This window comes from Saccopteryx leptura, chromosome 2, assembly GCF_036850995.1.
Source record: "Saccopteryx leptura isolate mSacLep1 chromosome 2, mSacLep1_pri_phased_curated, whole genome shotgun sequence".
Lineage (NCBI taxonomy): Eukaryota > Metazoa > Chordata > Mammalia > Chiroptera > Emballonuridae > Saccopteryx > Saccopteryx leptura.
In genome coordinates, this window is record NC_089504.1 from 37,708,767 (window position 1) to 37,731,858 (window position 23,092).

The 23,092-nt window shown below is 46.1% G+C and overlaps 2 protein-coding genes across 10 annotated transcripts in view; one reads left to right on the forward strand and one right to left on the reverse strand.

Moving 5' to 3' along the window:
* Positions 1 to 16,571: 16,571 nt before the first annotated feature.
* Positions 16,572 to 18,665, forward strand: CIMIP2B (ciliary microtubule inner protein 2B). Of its 4 annotated transcripts, none has more exons than XM_066367724.1 (6): positions 16,572 to 16,684; positions 17,079 to 17,302; positions 17,389 to 17,600; positions 17,782 to 17,833; positions 17,976 to 18,105; positions 18,408 to 18,665. In XM_066367724.1, the coding sequence occupies exons 1-5, from the start codon at positions 16,623 to 16,625 to the stop codon at positions 18,083 to 18,085; spliced, it is 660 nt and encodes a 219-aa protein (XP_066223821.1). In that variant the 5' UTR covers positions 16,572 to 16,622; the 3' UTR covers positions 18,086 to 18,105; positions 18,408 to 18,665. The 4 variants fall into 4 exon arrangements, with proteins under 4 accessions (XP_066223821.1, XP_066223818.1, XP_066223819.1 ...); XM_066367721.1 differs by having other exon boundaries at positions 16,573 to 16,684; positions 17,908 to 18,105; XM_066367722.1 differs by lacking the exon at positions 17,782 to 17,833 and having other exon boundaries at positions 16,573 to 16,684; positions 17,908 to 18,105.
* RUSC2 (RUN and SH3 domain containing 2) overlaps positions 18,601 to 23,092 on the reverse strand; it is an 84,992-nt gene continuing 80,500 nt past the window's right edge. For all 6 annotated transcript variants that reach the window (XM_066367718.1, XM_066367715.1, XM_066367719.1 and 3 more), the window contains 7 exons: positions 22,129 to 22,205; positions 21,745 to 21,919; positions 21,549 to 21,654; positions 20,866 to 20,912; positions 19,598 to 20,417; positions 19,373 to 19,510; positions 18,601 to 19,288 (listed from right to left, as the gene is read on the reverse strand). In XM_066367718.1, coding sequence (XP_066223815.1) covers positions 19,093 to 19,288; positions 19,373 to 19,510; positions 19,598 to 20,417; positions 20,866 to 20,912; positions 21,549 to 21,654; positions 21,745 to 21,919; positions 22,129 to 22,205 — 1,559 coding nt within the window. In that variant the 3' untranslated portion in view covers positions 18,601 to 19,092. The remainder of the gene's footprint in view (positions 19,289 to 19,372; positions 19,511 to 19,597; positions 20,418 to 20,865; positions 20,913 to 21,548; positions 21,655 to 21,744; positions 21,920 to 22,128; positions 22,206 to 23,092) is intronic.

Below are 23,092 nucleotides of genomic sequence, written 5' to 3' on the forward strand. Positions count from 1 at the left end.
TTTTTTTTTTTTTGTATTTTTCTGAAGCTGGAAACAGGGAGAGACAGTCAGACAGACTCCCGCATGCGCCCGACTGGGATCCACCCAGCACGCCCACCAGGGGCAACGCTCTGCCCACCAGGGGGCGATGCTCTGCCCACCAGGGGGCAATGCTCTGCCCCTTCGGGGCGTCGCTCTGCTGCGACCAGAGCCACTCTAGCGCCTGGGGCAGAGGCCAAGGAGCCATCCCCAGCGTCCGGGCCATCTTTGCTCCAATGGAGCCTTGGCTGCGGGAGGGGAAGAGAGAGACAGAGAGGAAGCAGATGGGTGCTTCTCCTGTGTGCCCTGGCCGGGAATCGAACCCGGGTCCCCCGCATGCCAGGCCGACGCTCTACTGCTGAGCCAACCGGCCAGGGCCTCAAAGAGCAAGAAATCTTAAGGGTCATATCAAAAGGACTCAGTGTCAACTTGAATAAGTTCCTATTGGCCAAAATAGGACAATTTAAGCATCAAAATTATAAAAACTGCCAGTGATTGAGATGCATCATATGTGTATTAAATTATGAGTTCATAATAGTATTATAAACACCTCACTGGTCTCTTTTGGAGGATGCTATATAAGCTACTCATTAAGTTAAAAGCTGATAAAATAAAAGGAAAACAGTCAAGCATTTTCTTGCCTTTCCTACATGAAATATAGCTCTAGGGCAGTGGTCCCCAATCTCTGGGCCGGGACTGGTACCGGTCCGCAGAGAAAGAATAAATAACTTACATTACTTCTGTTTTATTTATATTTAAGTCTGAACAATGTTTTATTTTTAAAAAATGACCAGATTCCCTCTGTTACATTCGTCTAAGACTCACTCTTGATGCTTGTCTCGGTCACGTGATACATTTATCCATTCCACCCTAAAGGCCGGTCCGTGAAAATACAGTGTGTCTGTAAAGTCATGGTGCACTTTTGACCGGTCACAGGAAAGCAACAAAAGATGATAGAAATGTGAAATCTGCACCAAATAAAAGGAAAACCCTCCCAGTTTCTGTAGGATGATGTGGCAGCATGTGCACATGCGCTGATGATGATGTAACACTGTGTATACAGCGGAGCAGCCCACGGCCATGCCGGTCGAAATGTGGATGGTACAGAGGAAAGTTCAGTGTGTTCTGTGGCTCACTAAATTCGAATCTGTGACCAAAGTGCAACATGAATATCGGCGCGTTTATAACGAAGCGCCACCGCATAGGAATAACATTCCTGGGTGGGATAAGCAGTTGAAGGAAACCGGCAGTTTGGTGGAGAAACCCCGTTCTGGTAGGCCATCAGTCAGTGACGAGTCTGTAGAGGCTATACGGGATAGCTACCTAAGGAGCCCTAAAACATCTGTGCGTGAGCCCACATCGAACTGCACTGAATAGGTATGAAATTGGGAGAGCCCTGGCTGGTTGGCTCAGTGGTAGAGTGTTGGCCTGGCATGCAGGAGTCCACTTGAGCCCCTTGGTCAAGGCACATATGAGAAACAATCAATGGAATAACTAAAGTGCTGCAACTACGAGTTGATGCTTCTCGTCTCTTTTCCTTCTCTCTCTCTCTCTCTCTCTCTCTCTCTCTCTCTCTCACACACACACACACACACACACACACACACACACACACAAAATAAAATAAAAAAAGAAACCATTTTACATACAGGGAAAATTAGAAAGTGATTGTGCATATGCAGGGACTCTGCATGTGTAGGCTCAGAAAAGACCCAAGGAGACTTTAAAGATTTACCTAAGGCTGATTCTTTAAACAAAATAGAATTATCAATAGATACAGAAAACTTAAAAAAGTCTGGAGCTTAAAAGTACAATAGCACAGGCCCTGGCCAGTTGGCTCAGTGGTAGAGCATTGGCCTGGAATGCAGGAGTCCTGGGTTCGATTCCCAGCCAGGGCACACAGGAGAGGCGCCTACCTGCTTCTCCACCCCTCCCCCTCTCCTTCCTCTCTGTCTCTCTCTTCCCATCCTGCAGCCGAGGCTCCATTGGAGCAAAAGATGGCCCGGGCGCTGGGGATGGCTCCTTGGCCTCTGCCCCAGGCGCTAGAATGGCTCTGGATACAACAGAGCAATGCCCCAGATGGGCAGAGCATCGCCCCCTGGTGGACGTGCCGGGTGGATCCCAGTCGGGCACATGCGGGAGTCTGTCTGACTGCCTCCCCGTTTCCAACTTCAGAAAAATACAAAAAAAAAAAAAAAAAAAAAAAAAAAGAAACTGGGAGAGTTTTCCTTTTATTTGGTGCAGATCTCACATTTCTATCGTCTTTTGTTGCTTTCCTGTGACTGGTCAAGAGTGCACCATGACTTTATGGACACACTGTATTTTCTGACATTAAACTGGTCCGTGGCCCAAAAAAGGTTGGGGACCACTGCTCTAGGGAACAAATGATTAATGTGAAAAAGCTCCTCTTCATAGAGGAATTTATTCTACCTAACAAAGATGGGAGGTTAGTAGTTTGGGGTGGTGAATACATAATATAATATACGGATGTATTATAGAATTGTACTTTTGAAACCTATGCAATTTCATTAACCAATGTCACCCCAATAAATTCAATTTTAAAAAGAGGATAGAATAAGAATATTATTTTAAAAAAATTTTTAACGAGGGAGACAGAGAGAGAGAGGGACAGACAGGAAGGTAGAGAGGTGAGAAGCATCGACTCATAGTTGTGGTACCTTAGTTGTTCATTGATTGCTTTCTCATATGTGCCTTGACCAGGGGACTCATGTTGAGCCAGTGACCCCTTGCTCAAGCCAGTGACCTTGAGCTTCATGCCAGTAACCATGGGGTCATGTCTATGATCCCACACTCAAGCTGGTGACTCTGCGCTCAAGCTGGTGAGCCCATACTCAACCAGATGAGCCCCCACTCAAGCTGGTAACCTTGGGGTTTTGAACCTGGGTCCTCAGCATCCCAGGCTGTGCTCTAGCCACTGTGCCACTGCCTGGTCAAGCAAGAGAATATTATTTTCTAATTCCTATATTAATGAACCTAGACCAGTGGTTCTCATTCAGGGATCTACTCTGCCCCCCGCCCCGGGGACAACTGGCATTTGTCTAGAGACATTTTTGGTTGTCATAAGTGGAGGGAATTGCTACTGGCATCCAGTGGGTAGAGGCCAGAGATGCTGCTAAACATTCTACATTGCACAGGAGAGCTCCCTATAATGAAGAATTATCTGGCCAAAAGTGTCAATAGTGTCAAGTTTGAGCAACACTGGTCTAGAGGGATTTTTTTTTGGTTCCATCTGTCTCTCACTTCTAGGACCAGCAGGACAGCCTGGGCTTGTTTTCATGATGATGGAAGAAGGGCAAGAAAATAAGTTCAGTTTTGATTATTTTTATTTATTCATTTTAGAGAAGAGAGACAGAGAGAGAGATAGGGAGAAGGAGGGGAGGAGCAGGAAGCATTAACTCCCATATGTGCCTTAACCAGGCAGGCCCAAGGTTTCAAACCCGCGACCTCAGCATTCCAGGTCGACACTTGATCCACTGCGCCACCACAGGTCAGGCCATAAGTTGTTTTGTAGTGGCTTTTCATGTCTTTAGATCATACCTTGTCTGTCAACATTCTAGTAGCCAAAGCAAGTCATAGGGCCAAGCCCAAAGTACCCTCAGTCTATAGAGGTATTAGTATTACTTAGTAGAAAGGGAGAGAAGATTTCTAAACAATGATACTTTACATTAATTTTCTAATGTTAAACTGACTTTGCATTTATAGAATAAACTAATTTGATTTTGATTTGCTCTTCCCCTTCCTTTTTTTGCTTTCCTTTTCCTTTTTCTTTTTAGAGGAGATTAGAGAGAGAGAGAGAGAGAGAGAAAGAGAAAGTGGGAGGGGGAGCAGGAAGCATCAACTTGTAGTAGTTGCTTCTCATATGTGCCTTGCCTGGGCAAGCCAGAGGTTTCAAACTGGTGACCTCAGCATTCCAGGTCCACACTTTATCCACTGCGCCACCACAGGTCAGGCTCCCTCTTTTTCTTTTAACATTTGGTTGTTTTTTGGTTTTTTTGGATTTTACTATTTTATTTTATTATTTATTTATTTTTTGAGAGAGAGAGAGAGAGAGAAGAGAGCACACTGAAGGGAGAGAGATAAGAAGCGTCGACTCATAGTTGTGGCACTTTAGTTGTTCATTGATTGCGTTCTCATATGTGCCTTGACTGGCGGGGGGCCTAGGTTGAGCCAGTGACCCCTTGAAAGCCAGCAACCTTGGGCTCTAGTCAGTGACCATGGGGGTCATGTTTATGATCTCATGCTGAAGCTGGTGAGCCCGTGCTCAAGGCGGTGACTTCAGGGTTTCAAACTTGGGTCCTCAGCACCCCAGATTGATGCTCTATCCACTGTACCATCACTTGGTCAGGCTACAATTTTATATTTTATCATCTTTATACTGAGATATAATTCACATACCATATAATCCACCCATTTAAAGTGTATAATTCAATGTTTTTTATTATTTTCAGAGTTGTGCAATTATCACCGCAGTCAATTCTAGAAAAATTTTCATCACCCTAAGGCAGTGGTTCTCAAGTGGTTCTCTTTTTGAAGTCGAGGCACATTTAAAATCCTACAAGTAATTATATGTGCACTATATACAAATTTCTGAGAAATATGTTATAATAACTCAAATATTAAAGAAAAAATATAAAGTTCAAGCATCCTTTTATGGTAATTAAATGAAATAAATATGACAAAATTAAATTTATTCTGACATTAAAACACATTTTTATGTTACATTTTTTGAGTTATGCTTTTTAGAATTTATAAGAAAGAGGGGTTAAAAATAAAAAAAATGACAGAAAAGTTATCTTTATATATATATATATAGATATAGATATATAGATATAGATACATTCTTAGTAAGATATAGTAAATTCGGCAGGTCCCGGCGCAAATGTGTTGAGTTTTCTCATTCTTGTATTTATGAGAAACACGAACCTGATGTGTCCTAGCAATTTCTTCAATGTTTGGGCATATATTTGAAAGGCAAACTCTCATTTTCTCATCAATACATTGAATAATTCCTCTCTTTTTACTTTTAATTGTGTTGAGGGTAGAAAATCCAAATTCACATAAATAGGATGTTGAAAACTGCAGTAAAATGTTCAAAGTTTTTTTAGATATTGCAACATATTCTTCTTTTATAGAAATCCAAAAGGCTTCAAGAGACAATTCCTTATGTTTAACTATCAGTCCACAATCAGTGGATATAGCTGCCAGTTCTTCTTCTTCTGTTAATGTTAAACCAAAATCACTTGAAGCTTCCATAAATGGGTTTCTAATCCAATCGTACTGTTCAGTGTTAAGTGATGGAAAATGCTATAAATTAAATTCTGCTCATCAGCCTTCAAGTCCTATTTTATTTACACTTAACTTTTGCTTACTTCCAGAATTGGATTCTTCAATATCATGCTCCTTTTTGAGAAATCTATCCATTTTATTTATTTATTTATATATTTTTTTTACAAGGACAGAGAGAGAGTCAGATAGAGGGATAGATAGGGACAGACAGACAGGAACGGAGAGAGATGAGAAGCATCAATTATCAGTTTTTCGTTGCGACACTGTAGTTGTTCATTGATTGCTTTTATGTGCCATGACCATGGGCCTTCAGCAGACTGAGTAACCCCTCGCTCGAGCCAGTGACGTTAGGTCCGTGCTAGTGAGCTTTTTTTTTGCTCAAGCCAGATGAGCCCACGCTCAAGCTGGCTATCCTGGGGTCTCGAACCTGGGTCCTTCTGCATCCCAGTCCGATGCTCTATCCACTGCGCCACCGCCTGGTCAGGCGAGAAATCTATCCATTTTATTTGGATCTATTTATCTAAAAATAATATAATGATGTGTTAATAATAAATATAATAATGATGTGTTAACAAAAAGAGTGGTATTTTCATAATGAAATGGTATAACAGAGTAACTATATTTATTTTTATATCTGGGCACATGCCGCGAACCAGCGCAGCTAGTAATTCCAGATCCCAAGTGGGAACAGTGTGGAATTAAGAAAATACGCAGAATTAGAAAATACGGGGTGGCAGGGCCCTGTAATTGCTGCTGGCAAGAACAAAGCATGCCCCCAAACCGCATCTTGCTTTATTTATAGGGCAAAGTGAGTCCATTAGCAACTCTTAACTTTACACCAAAGGATAGAAGAAACTTGTCTCAGTCTTTCTGGGGAACGGGGGTGGGGGGGGGAGGTGGGGGTGGGAGGTGGGGGGGTGGGGGGGTGGTAGTGTAAACAATCCAGCACCACAGCTTAACAGCCTTTTGCAACCTAATCAGGCAAGTGAGGTGGGGGGTTGGGCAGACTGTCAGCTTACAGCCAATTCCCCACACCTCTGTCCCCCAAAAATCTAAACTCCAAAAACCCGGTTGGTTTTTTGGTCCCCAACAGGCACATATTTCTCTGGAATACCATAGGGCGCACCTGGAAATCTTCTAGGGCGCACACTTTGAGAACCACTGCCCTAAGGAGAAACCCCATGTGCATTAGCAGTTACTCCCTAGATCCGCCCAAACTCCCTTACCCCAGCCCTAGGCAACCATGAATTCCCTTTCTGACTATATAAGATTTACCTCTTTGGACATTTCATATATGGACTCATACAATATATGATCTCTTGTATCTTGCTTTTTTTTTTGTATCTTCTTAATGTTTTCAAGGTTCATTTCATGTTACAGCAATATCAGTATGTGGACTATGAGGAAGAAGATACCTACTAAGAAGGGCTGATGGCTAACTGAGCTCAAATTTTAAGGTAGAGTGTAGCAGCCATTCTAAATGTTTATTTAAAACATGGGCCTCTCATGCAAAGTGCACTTTAGGGAGAACCCTGCATTGAACTGCCTGCCTCCCACACTGAAGTGCCTCTGCCTACATTGTGTTCCTGCCAGCTGAGCCAGCCCTAATAAAGGAGATCTTGGAATTGTATTTCAACCAATAGGACTAAGTCCAATTGAAGCTATGCAGCTATATCCCTATCAGCATCTTCACTGACCAGAGTGGCTCCATTATGACTAATCAGGACAGTGCCTTTTGGACCAAACTTCAAGAATTTAGAGCCCTCATTTACCTAAGGATGGACCAATCAGGGACCAGGGGTGGGGACTCCTCTCCATATTAGTCAGCTCCTGGTGGCTCACTTTCTCTTTCCACCTAAGACTAAAAACTACTATTTCCCGAGGTGGAGTTGAAACACCAAAGACATCTTGCCAGATTAGAGAGGAACACAGCAGGGCAGAGTAGAGCAGAGCTGTCTAGCCAGAGAGGGGCCTTACCCAAGGTCTGCCTTGCCCCAGGGCTGCCTTGCAGCCATGCTGTTTCACAGCTGTACTGCTTCATCATTGAGCTGTAATAGTATTGAGCTGTTCTTACAGCTGTGCTTTATCACAATTGAACTGTTTGCACTGAATAAACTTTCCTTTTTCACCACAACACAAATTGGAGATTCCTATTGGTGTTGAATTGGCACCAGCAACCGTTGGTTGACAAGTCAAGCACTTAATTCCTTTATTTTGTTACAGAGACAGAGACAGAGAGAGGGACAGACAGGGACAGACAGGAGGGGAGAGAGATCAATTCTTTGTTGCGGCATCTTAGTTGTTTATGGATTACTTTTCTCATATGTACCTTGACCGGGGGGCTACAGCGACCGAGTGACCCCTTGCTCAAGTCAGTGACCTTGAGCTCAAGCTGGAGACCTTGAGGTTTCGAACCTGGGTCCTCCGTGTCCCAGTCTGACGCTCTATCCACTGCGCCACCACCTGGTCAGGCAAGCACTTCATTCTTTTTAAGGGAGAATAATATTTCATTGTATGAATATACCATGATTACCTATCTATTCATTAATTAAAGGTCATTTGGCTTGTTTCTACTTTATGGCTGTTATGAATGATGCTCCTATGAACAATTATACACAAGTTTTTGTGTGGACATGTTTTCTCTTGTGACTTTTTTTTTTAAATTAATTTTGTGATTTATTTCATTTCAATAGATTTGTCAAGATCTTTTATTTTATTTTATTTTATTATTAAATTTAATGCAGTAACATTGATAAATGAGGGTACATATGTTGAGAGAAAACATCTCCAGATTATTTTGACATTTGATTGTGCTGTATACCCCTCACCCAAAGTCAAATTGTCTTCTGTCACCTTCTATCTGGTTTTCTTTGTGCCCCTCCCCTCCCCCACCCCCTCTCTCCTTCCTCGCCCCATCCTCCCTCCCCCACCCCCCCCACCCCCATTGCCATCACATTCTTGTTCGTGTCTCTGAGTCTCATTTTTATGTACCATTTGTATATGGATTCATATAGTTCTTAGTTTTTTCTGATTTACTTATTTCACTCCGTATAATGTTATCAAGGTCCATCCATGTTATTGTAAATGATCCGATGTCATCATTTCTTATGGCTGAGTAGTATTCCATAGTATATATGTACCAAAGCTTTTTAATCCACTCGTCCTCTGACGGACACTTGGGCTGTTTCCAGATCTTCGCTATTGTGAACAATGCTGCCACAAACATGTGGGTGCATTTCTCCTTTTGGAGCCGTTCTATGGTGTTCTTGGGGTATATTCCTAAAAGTGGGATAGCTGGGTCAAAAGGAAGTTCGATTTTCAGTTTTCTTGTGACCTTTTTGTTTTGCTTTGTTTTATTCTTCTGTTCCTCCTTTACTACTTTCTTTTGTTTTAAATAAATATTTTCTTGCATACCATTCTTATTTTCCTGCTTTTTAAATTTTATCTATTTAGTGAGAGAGATATGCAGAGAGAAAGAGAGCGAGAGACAGAGACAGACAGGAAGGGAGAGAGATGAGAAACATCCACTCATAGTTGCGGCACCCTAGTTGCTCATTGATTGCTTTCTCACATGTGCTTTGATGGAGGGTGAGGGGGTAGAGCCAAGCCAGTGACCTTGGGGTTTCAAATCTGGGCCTCAGCATCCCAGGCTAACACTCTATTCACTGTGCCACTGCCTGGTCAGGCTTTCCTGCTTGCTTTTTTTAAATTTAAATTTTTATTTGTTGATTTTAGCAAGAGGAAAGGAGAGAAGGAAAGACAGGACTATCAAGCTGTCCCTGCATGTACCCTGACTGGGGATTGAACCAGCAACTTCTGTGCTTCGGGATGATGCTCCAACCAACCGAGCTATCTGGCCAGGGCCTTTTTTCTTTTCTTTTTTTTAATGTTTTAGTTATTTTCTTAGTAGTTGCTCTAAGGATTAGAATTGAGTCAAATTGTTGAAAAATGGCCCTGGCTGGTTGGCTCAGTGGTAGAGCATTGGCTCAGTGTATGGATGTGCTGGGTTCGATTCCCAGTCAGGGCACACAGGAGAAGCAACTATCTGCTTCTCCACTCCTCCACCCTTCCCCCTCCCCTTTCTCTATCCCTCTTCTTCTCCTGCAGCCATGGCTTGATTGGTTCAAGCATATTGGCCCTAGGCACTGAGGATGGCTCTGTGGAGTCTCCACCTCAGGCACTAAAAGTAGCTCAGTTGCAAGCATGGCCCCATATGAGCAGAGCATTGGCCCCAGACAGGGGTTGCCGTGTGAATCTGGTTGGGGTACATGTGGGAGTCTATCTTCCCTCCTGTCACTTGGAAAAGAAAAATTTTTTGAAAAACAAACACACAATGACCTATACCAGTGGCCCCCAATCCCTGGGCTGCGGACCGGTACTGGTCCGTGGGCCATTTGGTACCGGTCCACAGAGAAAGAATAAATAACTTATATTATTTCCATTTTATTTATATTTAAGTCTGAACGATGTTTTATTTAAAAAAAATGACCAGATTCCCTCTGTTACATCCATCTAAGACTCGCTCTTGACGCTTGTCTCGGTCACGTGATACATTTATCCATCCCACCCTAAAGGCTGGTCCGTGAAAATACTTTCTGACATTAAACTGGTCCGTGGCCCAAAAAAGGTTGGAGACCACTGACCTATACCATGTAAAATTGATTTACTTTCAATAAATCCTTTGAAGAACACCTATCTTATAATGCTGGAAGTAGAAGTCCTTCAATGTGTCATCGAACTAGTAATGCTAGTTAATAAGAAAAGTATTGATATTTGAGTATTTCATGTAATAAGCCATCTTATAGTACTCTTATTCATTCTCATTATTTATCAGTGGCTTCTTCTCAGGGTTTTAGAGTGAAGCAGATAAGATTTTTTCTTAACATTTATAATTCTTATTACTTATTTTTGTTTCATGCACTATCTGGACCATCTAGATTCTAGAATAATGTTGACTATAAAGGTGATAGTGATCAGTCTTGTCTTGGTTCTGACTTTTATAAGATTGTCTAAAGTGAAAGACTATCAACTCTACATGTTGGCATCCATCTTATTATACCCATGGCAAACATAGTTAATCCTTAGTATTTTTTCTTACTAAGCCACGACCCTATTCCAGAAACCTCACAGTAATACTCCCATAATTGACTACAATTAATTGGATTTGGATCAATGAATGAGATCTGTTTGCCAACCCTGGCTCTGGCTTTTCTCTTTGATGTAGTTTGATAGTGGATGTTCATTTCACTTCTTTTTTTTTTTTTTTTTTTTTTTTGTATTTTTCTGAAGTTGGAAACCGGGAGGCAGTCAGACAGACTCCCACATGAGCCCAACCGGGATCCACCCAGCATGCCCACCAGGGGGCGATGCTCTGCCCATCTGGACCGTTGCTCTGTTGCATCCAGAGCCACTCTAGCGCCTGAGGCAGAGGCCACAGAGCCATCCCCAGCGCCCGGGCAAACTTTGCTCCAATGGAGGCTTGGCTGCGGGAGAGGAAGGAGAGGGGGAGGGGTGGAGAAGCAGATGGGCGCTTCTCCTGTGTGCCCTGGCTGGGAATCGAACCCAGGACTCCTGCACGCCAGGCCAATGCTCTACCACTGAGCCAAGTGGCCAGGGCCTGGATGTTCATTTCAGATATTCCTTATCATGTTTCTATTCCTAGTTTACTAAAAATCTTTTTTAAGAGATCACAAGTGGAGGTCCTGGCCAGTTGGCTCAATGGTAGAGCATCGACCTGGCGTGTGGAAGTCACAGGTTCTGTTCCTTGTTAGGGCACACAGAAGTAACCATCAGCTTCTTCTCCCTCCTCCTCTCACTCTCTCCTCCTCCTGCAGCCATGGGCCCTACATGAGCAGATCATCAGCCCCAGACAGGGTTCACCAGGTGGATCCCAGTTGAGGCACATGCTGGAATCTGTCTATCTCCCCTCCTCTCACTTAAAAAAAAAAAAATCACAAATGCATATTTCATTTTATAAAAGATTTCTCCTGTATCTGTCAGAGTGATCAAATGACTTTTATTTTCTTTGGTTTATTCATGTAAATCACATTGATAGATTTTCTAGTTCGTTCACTGCAGTCCTGGAATATATTCTACTAGTCTTACTATATATATTTACAATATTGCTAGATTTGTTTAGTTCATATTATGTGCCAACACCTGTGCTTGAGGTTGAGGATTCAATTGTGAATAAGATAGACAAGGTATCTGCCCTTATTGAGCTGTAAATTCAGGGATGATAAAGAGCAGAACATTTGTCAGCATGCTGTCATCCTGACCCTGTGACAGAAATCACTCAGGACATGCCGTCTGGCAGAGACTTGGGAGGTCTCAGAAAGAGCTGTGATCGCTCACTGGTATCTACCACTGTATTGGAGGAAGGAAGATAATGACAGCAAGCATCCTGCTATTTTCTATCCCTAGTTGACATTTTATTGAGGATTTTTCATCTGTGTAACTTTTGTAAGTTTTGTTTGGTCTTGAATTTGCTAAGTCTTGAATGAAGTTCATACTACTTTTGTAAATTAAATATAATGTGGGTCTTTTTGTAAGGGGCATCTATTTGACCACTTTTCCCTTCTATGGTTATTTAGGTGTTCTGTCATTTGAGGTTGATTTTGATTTATATTTTCCTAGACAATATTAATCTCACTGAGATTTTCTAGTTTAGTTATATGTGGTATCACTTTATATTCTTTTAGAATTAAAAGTAATTCCTGTGTGCCTTGTGGTTTTTAGCCACTTCCTTAGGTCATTAGGGGGTTTGAGCAGTCTTTTTTCTTTTGGCTAGATGTGTTAGTTTGCCTTTTTTGTTGTTGTTTTTTTAGACAGCTCTTATAATCATTTCATTTGTTTTCCTGATTGGTTTTCATTGTTAGCTTCATAAATTTTCCCTCCTATTTTCATTAGCTTATGATGTTCCTCTTTTTTCTAGCTTATTTACTGCTTAGTTATTAGCTAATTTAGTTAATTGATTTTAGACCTGTTTACCTGGCTAGTATGTCTGCAGCCTATTCTGTTGAAGCCATCGTGGTCTAAACCACATGATCTACTGCCTTCTGTAGGCAGAGCCAGGTAATAGGGCTGCCCATTCACCTGCTTGAGGCCAGGCCTGAGAGAGATGAGTGTGGTAGAGATATTAGTGCTCATCTATATCTGCTTCTCTTTCCTTCCTGGCACATGGAAGCACATACTTCTGAGACGTAAAATAGTAATAATTGTTAAATCTAGGTAAAGGTTATATTTTTATTATAATTTTTCTATATGTTGGTTATTTTTTTCAAATTAACATGATATATATATATATATCATAGCCCTAGTTCCCAGGCAAAAGGGGATGGAGCCAGGCATGAATATTTTTAAAGTCACTCTGGGTGATTCTGATAACCTCTGATACTGTCCTCAACTCTTTTCCTTTTTCCCTTTGCCACAAAATTTCAACCAAACACTGACTTTCTAGTTATTTAGCACTTAAGACACATGGGGCCAGTTTTTTTTTCTTTTTTTTTTTCAGAGACAGAGAGTGAGTCAGAGAGAGGGATAGACAGGGACATACAGACAGGAATGAAGAGAGAGATGAGAAACATCAATCATTAGTTTTTTATTGTGCATTGCGACACCTTAGTTGTTCATTGATTGCTTTCTCATATGTGCCTTGACCGTGGGCCTTCAGCAGACCGAGTAACTCCTTGCTGGAGCCAGTGACCTTGGGTTCAAGCTGGTGGGCTTTTGCTCAAACCAGATGAGCCCGCGCTCAAGCTGGTGACCACGGGGTCTCGAACCTGGGTCCTCTGCATCCCAGTCTGACGCTCTATCCACTGCGCCACTGCCTGGTCAGGCGGCCAGTTGTTTTTTATGCATCATCTCTTCTCTCTCATCCTACTCAATGAGTGGTAACATTAGTTTCCCATTTTATAGTTGAGAAAACTGAGGCTTGATGAGATGAATTTGGCAAAGGCTCGCAACTCTCGTAAAACTAGAAGCCTAGGAGCTAAATAAGTCAGTGGATTCCCCTCCCCCACTTTTATGTTGTGAGGCCTTTGGTTCTAAGTAAAAGAAAACTTCAAGTGACCTTAACAATAATGAAATTATTTCACATGAAAAGATTGGTTAATTTGTGGCTCTACATTAACATCGAGGACCCAGGCCTTTCTACTCTACCATCCACCCTGGATATATTCTGACTTTGTCTCCAGATTAGTTTAACCTTCCATAAGCCTTCACGATGCCTGTCAAAGTTCCATCATCACATCCACAGAACTTCTAAAGGCAGGAAAAGACATCATTCCTCCTTGCCTATCTCTTTCTTTTTAATTTGTTGTGCATCCTTTTTTAAGAGCAAAGAAACTTCCCAGGACTTACCCTCATCCCAGAATTCCTCTCATACTGCCAGAATGCCACTAGCTCACATTAGCCTGTCACTGGCAAGAGGCATGGGACCACTATGATGGGTTCTAACCAAGAATCACTCCTCAGGCTGGCTCCAAGCTTCCCTGAAGTTGCTGGCTGCTTGGCAGAACAAAACTAACATTCCGTTAGGGAAAATGGAGATGGGGTAGGGAATAGGTATGCGGTCTGCAACCAGCTGTGTCTGTTACAGAACCCAACATGCAAGTGGCTAACCTTGACACCCTACTGCTATTCTGCTCTCCCTCACTTCCCATCCTCAGTCTAGCATCGTTCCTGCACTGTGAGCCAAGCCCCCTACTACTCTTGCTCTAAGTGACACATACCAAGGCTGTCCTCGGCAGAACAGTGGGGACATGAAATGTATTCCTTGGGACTCCGTGCTCTTGTGCAATTCCCGAGGAGTCGGTGGTGTGTGCTCTGTCAGACCAGGCACTGTCACAGTCTGGGGTGGGGGAGAAGAGCCGAGGCTCCTAGAAAGGAAGAAAGGCCTGGCCTTGACTGGGTTCCAGAGCTGAGTTCTAATCATGCCCTCCACTCTTCTCTGAGATCTCTTCTTCCTGGTCTATACTTCTCTTAGAATTTGAATTCTTTTCTTAACATTTTTTTTTTTTTTAAATGCTGTGGTTGGGCTTTTTTTTAAAATTTTTTATTTATTCATTTTAGAGAGGAGAGGGAGAGACACAGAGAGAGAGAGAGAGAGAGAGAGAGAGAGAGAGAAGAGACAGAGAGAGAGAAGGGGGGAGGAGCTGGAAGCATCAACTCCCATATGTGCCTTGACTAGGCAAGCCCAGGGTTTCAAACCGGCGACCTCAGCATTTTCAGGTCAACGCTTTATCCACTGCGCCACCACAGGTCAGGCTCTTAACATTTTTTTTTAACAGGGACAGAGAGAGAATCAGAGGGAGGGATAGATAGGGACAGACAGACAGGAACAGAGAGATGAGAAGCGTCAATCATCAGTTTTTCATTGCGACACCTTAGTTGTTCATTGATTACTTTCTCATATGTGCCTTGACCACAGGCCTTCAGCAGACCGAGTAACCCCTTGCTCAAGCCAGCGACCTTGGGTCCAAACTGTTGAGCTTTTTTCTCAAGCCAGATGAGCCCGTGATCAAGCTGGCAACCTCAGGGTCTCGAACCTGGGTCCTCCGCATCCCAGTCTGACACTTTATCCACCGCCTGGTCAGGCTCTTAACATATTTTAATTTGCCCCCTAGTCTTTTTTTTTTTTTTTTTTTTTACAGAGACAGAGAGAGTCAGAGAGAGGTATAGACAGGGACAGACAGACAGGAACGGAGAGAGATGAGAACCATCAATCATTAGTTTTTCGTTGCGACACCTTAGTTGTTCATTGATTGCTTTTTCATATGTGCCTTGACCATGGGGCTACAGCAGACTGAGTAACCCCTTGCTCAATCCAGGGACCTTGGGTTCAAGCTGGTGAGATTTGCTCAAACCAGATGAGCCCATGCTCAAACTGGCAAGCTCGGGGTCTTGAACCTGGGTCCTCCACATCCCAGTTGGATGCTCTATCCACTGTGCCACCGCCTAGTCAGGCGCCCCCTAGTCTTAAACCCCAACATGACCCTCCTATCTCTGTCCCTTGAATTCCCACAGTAAAATATAGGAAACCTATATCAACTGAATTTACTAAACATTTATTGATTTCCTATATGTATTAGAAGTTTAGGGACAAGAAAATTAAATTCTAGCAGCCGGGGGCCAAATTCTTTCACATACATACTACCTTAATACACCATGGTATGTTTGGTTATATTAACTTTCATGTTAGAGTTTAGATACTTCAGGTTCAAAAGAAGTTAAGTGACCTGCTCAGAGAAGGTAAGGTGAGCTCAAGGGCATAAGCTATTGGGAGCCTATGACTGCTTGACCTCATGTCCATGCTCTTTCCTCTTTCCTGCCATCTGGCTCCATGGTCTTTCTTGTTACAAAAAAAACCTTTGCATACATTGATTTGAGCCTCACAACAGTAGCAGGGTGAGTAGTAGTATCTGCATCTTATAAATAGTAGTGGGGTTTAGAGATACTAAATGTCTTACCCAAAGTCACATGGAGCTTAGCTTTTCTGACTCCTACATAGTATACATTCTGCCACCATGAAGTATGCCTAGCAGAGGGTGGCATGTTGTTGAATGGATGATGATCTAGGTTATAGTAGGTATACTTAAATAATTGTCAAGTTATGCTGTTCAAATTAACCGTCTCATGCTGTGGCTGGATAGCTGAGTTGGTTAGAGCATCATCCTAAAACACAGAGGTTGCCAGTTCGATCCCCAGTCAGGGCACATACAGGAAGAGGTGGATGTTCCTGTCTCTCTCTCTCTCCTTTTCTTTCTTGCTAAAATCAATAAATAAAAATTAACCCTGTCACTGCCTAGACGTCTCTAGTCTTTTTCCCCCGTTACCTCCCCTCTAGACTCCCCTCAGAGACCCTCTTTTACCAAGGAACTCCATCACCTTTAATCCAGACTTACAAAGAGCAGAATCCACATCTCCTCAGGCAGGTGCTCAGGTGATGAGGGCTTAAGAAGGAAGGGTCCTCCTTTGAGATAAAGCTGAATAGACCCAACAGTTTTTGCTCTCCCACCTCCCGTTGCAGGACTTCCTTGGGTCCTGGAGCGGGGAGGCTGCATTGAGATGGTTCCCCCTCCCAGATGGCAGATCTGCTTTTGTTCTGAGTAGATAGACCTGTGAGCCTCTGCTCTCCTGTTTCACTAGCCCCAGCAGCCATCACAGGAGTGTCCCCTCCCCTTTCTCCTCTGTTGGCCCCACCCTGCCTCTGGCTCCACCCCACAGCCCTGGACACAAGTGTATACAACCCAGAGCCTCTTCACAAAAAAGAAACAAAAGGAACTGCCTGTGCTCCCATGGCTCTGGCTTGCACCTTCATACCGGGGCTGAACCCTCAGAATCCTCATTATATTCCAGGGTAAGATTTCTACCTACAGCACAACCCTGCTTGCTTCTGGGAATAGGAGTATAGGGATACAGGAGTTGTGCCACTTAGACCTTGGGGGACAAGTGGTCATACCTGTATAGGTGGTCCAGGGCTGAGAAATTGATAGTGTTGGATAGAAAAGGAGAAGCAAGATCTAGTGGTAGCAAGGCCTGACACAAAGTTTTGTGTTGTCTTCTCCATGGTAACAAGGTAACAGCAGAGGGGAAGGGTTGAAAACCTGGAGAACTGAGCAATGCCTGCTCCAAATATATACATATCTGAGTCCAGAGAAGATCAGGGCTTCAGAGGTCTCTGCTTCAGTCTCTGGGAAGGGTGGGGCAGGGGTATTCTAGAGGTGAGTAGGTGAGTCCTGTGCTACATACAGGTACACTGGACACTGCCCCCTACTTCAGTTCAGCATGGGCCAGACCTACGGACAGATGACGGGTCAGCTACTTCGAGGAGCTCCTGGCTTAGCCTGGCCCCCAGCCCGTCGCATACTTCTGCCTCCCATTCGGCCTCCAAGGTCTCCTGAGGTTCCCAAGGGAAGCCTGCCTGTTAGGCATGGGCACAAAAGGCTCAGTTCCAGCATGATCCCTGGGTACACAGGTATATACAGAAGTATGAACAGGTGCCCCAGCTCAGCACATGTGTCCAAACACTAACAGAAACCTTCCTTGCCCCCTGCCACCCAGGTTTTGTTCCCCAGGCACAGTTCATCTTTGCCAAGAACTGCAGCCAGGTCTGGGCCGAGGCTCTGGATGATTTTACTCAGTGGCATGGGGAACAAGGGAGTCAGAAGTTGTCAAAGGAGGTCAAGGGAGAAGACATGGAGAAAGACCAAGAACCAGAGCCGAAGCCAGAGCTGGAGGCAGAGGAGCCAGAGCTGGGGCAGGAGGCAGGACAAGTGAGGCCAAGCAGGCTGGGCGAGGGGGTGCAGAGTGCACGGGGGAGGGAGGAGGGGCCTTACCTCTGTGTAGGCTGGCAACACGGGCTTGACTGCCAGCTCCACCGCCTGGGAGCTGTGTTAAGAGCACAGGGGCTGAATTTGATGACCCTATTTTTTTTCTGTCAAATTCCCTCACAAGGCTTCCCTCTATTCCATGGATGACAGAGATCCTCACAAGTCCTTCATGTCAGGTGAGGGGAGGTGGATAATGAGCAAAGGTGTGGGGAGGCCCACAGGAGGTCCCGACTCTATCCCTGTCCCCCAGGTTTCACTGGTTACGTGCCCCGAGCCCGCTTCCTCTTCGGCTCCAGCTTTCCTGTGCTCACCAACCAGGCACTGCAGGAGTTTGGACAGATGTGCTCACGGGGCAAACCCCAGAAGGGACTCAAACATCTCCCTCCACTTTCAAGGACCTACCCACAGAACCTGGGCCTTTTACCTAACTATGGAGGATACGTGCCAGGTGAGGCTGGCCCTAGCGGAAGGCTTTGGGGACTGGAGTGTGTGTGTGTGTGTGTGTGTGTGTGTGTGTGTGTGTGTGTGTGTGTGTAGGTGGCTTGGGGGGTTGGAACTAACAGATATGGGGAACCTTGGCTCATGTAGGTCAGCTTTATCACTGGGCAGCAAAGGAAACCGAGGTAGCTCACAGTGTGGAATTAGAATCAGATTTTGGAGGGCAGCTTGGAGGATCGAAGCAACAGGCTGAGAAATAAATGGCTTTTCCATGCCACTGGCTATAAGTGACAGACTCTTTTGGCCACACAGGGTATAAGTTCCAGTTTGGCCGCACATATGGGCATCTCACCCATGATGCTCTAGGCCTCAGCACCTTCCAGAAGCAGCTTGTGGCGTAGGTACCTGGACTTCAAGCTCTCTCTTCTTTTCATCTATCCCAGCCATCTTTTTGGATGAAAGAAAGATGGGCTGGAGGGTGGGGGGAGGCACAAAGAGAAAATGGTTTGGAGGCCAAGCACCTTTTTTATTAATGGTGTAATAAATAAATAAATAAATACATAAACAGAAGCCTGGGCTCCTTTTCCCTCTTCTGACCACCAGGCATTGGCCACAGCCTATTTACATCTGGGAGCTTAGGGATCTGACTCCTACACTGTCACCCATCATCCTGCCTGGCCTAGGGAGCCCTGCAAATGGGCTTCCTGTCACCTCCATCCATAGGGACATGCTTGTCTGCACCCATGGAGAGGCTGGCCCAGATGGGCCAGGGAAATCCTGGCAGCCCAGTGCTGTGTCCCTCCCCTCCTTTCCTGAGTGGAGGTCTGGAAGAACTCACTGGAACAGTTAAGGGTAGTAATTAATACTGAGCACAGAGATGTGTGTCCCCAGCTCTCAGTCTGCTCCCTGTAGCCAAGCCAGAGGGCTTGGGAAGGGCTCTCAGGCTCTGAGTCTGGGGGTTATGAAGGTCCCTGAGGCCATCAGCATGCACAGGGCCTCAGTTTTGGCTGCTTCCAAGAGTTGAACTTGGAGTCAAGGTCACATAGGCCAGAGGCACCAGGCCAGTGTCAGGGCCACGACTGCAGTGCAACCAGTCTCCTCCGGCTGACCCCAGCACTCGAAGGATATCTCCCTTGTGGAAGCTCAGCTGTCCAGGGCCTGTTGCCAGATGGTGGCACAGTGCCTTCACATCGCTGGGGAAACAACAAATGGAGATCAGAGAAAACCCACCTAAAGCCAAACTCAGGCCCCCAATCCTTCTATCTCCAAGGGCTCACCATGGGGGCTTGGAGGGCAGGGTTGGGGAGTTTGGCTCCTGTAGGCTCTCCTTGGGCTCTGGTTCCCGGCGGGCACCCACTGTCTGCGCCACTAGCTGGAACATGGACTTGTCCAGACTCAGCCAGTCCGAGGGCAGCCTAGGGGAGAGCAGTCAGGGCTGTCTGTGCCTTGGCTTAGATCTGGCTCCCTCACTCCCTCCACCAACACCACGGGCTGCCTCTTACCTGTTTGTGGGGCGGGCCTCCCGCTGAGCCTTTCGGGACCCAAAGAGGTGTCCCCACTTGATGCCCCCAGGTGAAGACCCTGAGGATCCTTCCACACTTTCTGCTGGGAGGGCAGTAGGCCCCTCTCTCTCCCGACTGCGCCTCAGCTCGGCCAGCACAGAATCAGGGGGGCTCCCCATCCAGAAGGGCCAACCCCTGTCCCGGCCAAGGGCCTCCTCAGGGGCAGGGCAGGCCTCAGCTCCCTCCACTACTCCTTCTCGGGGGGGTGGCCCCCCACCCCCTGCCCCTTTCTTTTTCTCACTGCTGCTGCCACTGCAGCTGCTGTTGCCACCACGAGGGAACCTAGAACCTTCAGTGGAGCCATCGATGTAGACCTGGGAGCTCTGCATGAGCTGGTACCACCAGCCAGCCTGCCCACCTCGGGCCCTGCCATGCCCTGAGCCCCCAGCCACTTCTGCCACCTTTTCTGTCTCCTCCTCTTCCTCCTCATCTTCTCCACCTTCTGAGGCACCCACACCTTTCACCCGCTCCCCATGGGCTGCCCTGTCCATGTCTCCAGAGCCCTCCTGGCCCCGGGCCCGGGCCAGCTGCAGTGTTGAGTGGGCGGACAGCAGCAGGTCCTGGGATACCCGCAGTAGCTCTTTGTGCTGCCGCTGCTGCTGCCCGCTTTGCAGCAGCCGGTGCTGGAACAGCAAGTCGAGGCTGAAGGGCAGCAGGGCCAGGGGCTGCAGCAGCAGCAGCAGCTCCTCAAAGAGGCCAGGGCACACGGTATGCGCTGCACTCAGAAAGCCCCATGGCTGGTAGTGGGTCTGGATGATATCTGGGAAAGAAAGAGAAAGGGACTGAGCCACACAGAGAAACAGAGCCTAGCCTGGGGTGGGCCTTTGAATGGTGACCTAGGCAGAGCCGTTGCATCGGGCTGCACTGGCTGTGTAGTGTGCCATTTAGAGATACCATAGTGCAAATGATTCCTAAAGTTGTGCAGTGCATTGACTCCACAACCTTCAGTGGCAGTTCGGAGTTCAGAGGAGAGAGGTGCTGGTGCTTCCTGGCTTCCAGATTACCTGAGCATCCTGCTGACGGCAAGGCTCTAACACACTGAAGCTGGGGAAGGACTTGGCTAGAAGCGCAAGCTTTGAGAATAAAAGCTTGTGTGGTTCCCCTTTCCATCTCTAGCATCTGAAAAGACAGCTGTGCCTCCCTCTTTTAAGCCTCTGAGGTCTGGCCTATATTGAGTTTGCAAGACAGGGCAAGGTTCTGGGCATTACCTTCGTGGTTATAGAGGTGATTAAACCAGAACTCCAGGGACCGGATGCTGTAGGGAGATAGGTGAAGAGAGTTGAGTCTTATGTGGACATAGCCAGATGATAAGGTACAAAGGAGACAGACACAGGGCCGACTATAGGTGAAAATCTGCCTTCTATGGAAGGGATGCTACATGGTTCATTTCATGTCACATAGTCAGTGAGGGTGTAGGGAGGATGGGGGGGAACATGTGATTCACAAACCAGTAATTTTTCCTAGAATGGAATCATCTTACGCAAGACCCAGGAAGTCAGGGCAGCCACTGAGTTATATTACAGAGCCAAAGGAGATGACATGGTTACCAGGTGGACTTAGGGCCAAGCAGGATTTGGAAGCAGTGCTGGAATTGAGATGATCAGGAATTATAATATACAGAGAAATAGAACAGATTTATTTCCAAATAAGCCAGATTGTGGATTTGTAAAAGCAGACCATGTTGGTGTCAGTGCCAGAGGGTCATGAGTGTGATGGGACACCAGCGACCTACTGAGAGGTGGTAGCTAGGTGGGGAGAAGGTAAGCTTGAGCCCTGGCCCCAGGTCCCACAGATTACCCCCTTTCTGTCTCAGTCTAGGGAGCTGCTCCCTCAGAGGCAGCAGAGTCCGGGGCAGACGGCTGCAGACCGTGCTGCACCACCACACACTCACTTTAGTAGGCCGAGGATAAAGGCGTTGAAGCGCATGGTATGACTGGTGAGCTCTGGGAATTGGCTGACTTTGTTGTAGAGGCCATGCAGGACCTTGGTGGACGGGCCTGGAAGGAAGCCAGAGCTGAAGGTCACGTGCCCAATCTCTGGAAACTCTAAATTCACCCTGAAATCTCCATCCTGCACCCAGCACTTACCCAGTAGTGTGGAAGCCTCAACCACACTCCACGGCATGTTCTTACGTTGTCCGATGATGACATCTAATACAAAGGCCTTGAGCCCATCTTCCAGCACAGCTTGGACCGCAGGGCACAAGTACTTCAGAACCAGGTGGCCTATATTGGGGCTGACAGAACTGTTCCCCAACTTTGCCTGTGGATGCAGTAGGGAAGTACAGGGAATCATCTGAAGTCCAACCCTGGTCCTCTTTGACCCTCTTAACCCTCATGGTGCTTCTGTTGTGATACCCATCCCTAAGTATCAATTCTGGGTTCTAGATGCAAGAAAGCAAGGGAAGGTGGCAGCCCAGGGAAAGTGGAGCCAGCAAGGTAGAGCTCAGCTCTCCACAGCTTCTTGCCTACCTTCACTCCAGGATCCCGGCTTGTGCCAAAATGGGCCACAATGAGGTCCACTGCTGTGTTAACAGCTTTCACCAGCCCTGTAAGCAAGAATTTGATGTAACGGGTCCCTGAGCAAGTCCCTGGGCAACTCAGTTGGGACTGAGCCCTCAGTGGGGAGAGAGAAGGGCTTCCAGACACACACACTCTCGTGCTCCCTGCACGTGGGTCTCAACAAGGTAACCAGGCCCTGGCCACTTGTTATTTTGCCCAGTTCTCAAGGCTCTCCTGTTTTCACTTCCCAGCCTGGACCCACTTCAATGATTCCATCATCGAGACCCTCAAAGTCCTAACTTCCTTGCCCTCTTACTCCAATCCTGGATCAATGTATCTGTCTTTTCTACGCCGAGACACTAGGCTACTGGATACTGGATAAAGTCCAGGGCCACTCACAGCGGTGACTGACAAGGGCACTAGCTCCCAGAGGGCATAGAAGTCTAACTCCTCAGCTATGCCCTTCCCAAGCCCTTGGTTCTACTTCATAGAGATTAGAGGCTATTGGTCATGAATACCTTCTACTTTCCTCTCCACCCAAAAGACATAACTATATTATGTCTCTCCTCCCTCCCTCCCGCCTGCCTCCTCTCACCCCCTCTCCATCTTGGAGGGAGCTGGCTGTTCCCCTTCCTGACCAAGGTTCTTCCCTCTCCCTAAGCTCTGAATCTCTCGCTGTCCCTGAAAGGGACTTCACTTCATCTTTCTCCCTTTTAATAGGCTCCTTCCCCCTCAGCCCACAATTATGTTCAATTTCCCCCATCCTCTCACTGAGACTGCTCACTTATGGTCCCTTATCTGCTAGAATGACTCCTTGTCAGTCCGTATCTTACTAGCTGTTACCATCATGTTTACCCAAGCCGCTAGGCCTGGTAATTAAACTTCCCTCCATCAGGGCATGTGGGCATTTACTCATGACATGCCGTCTCCCTCA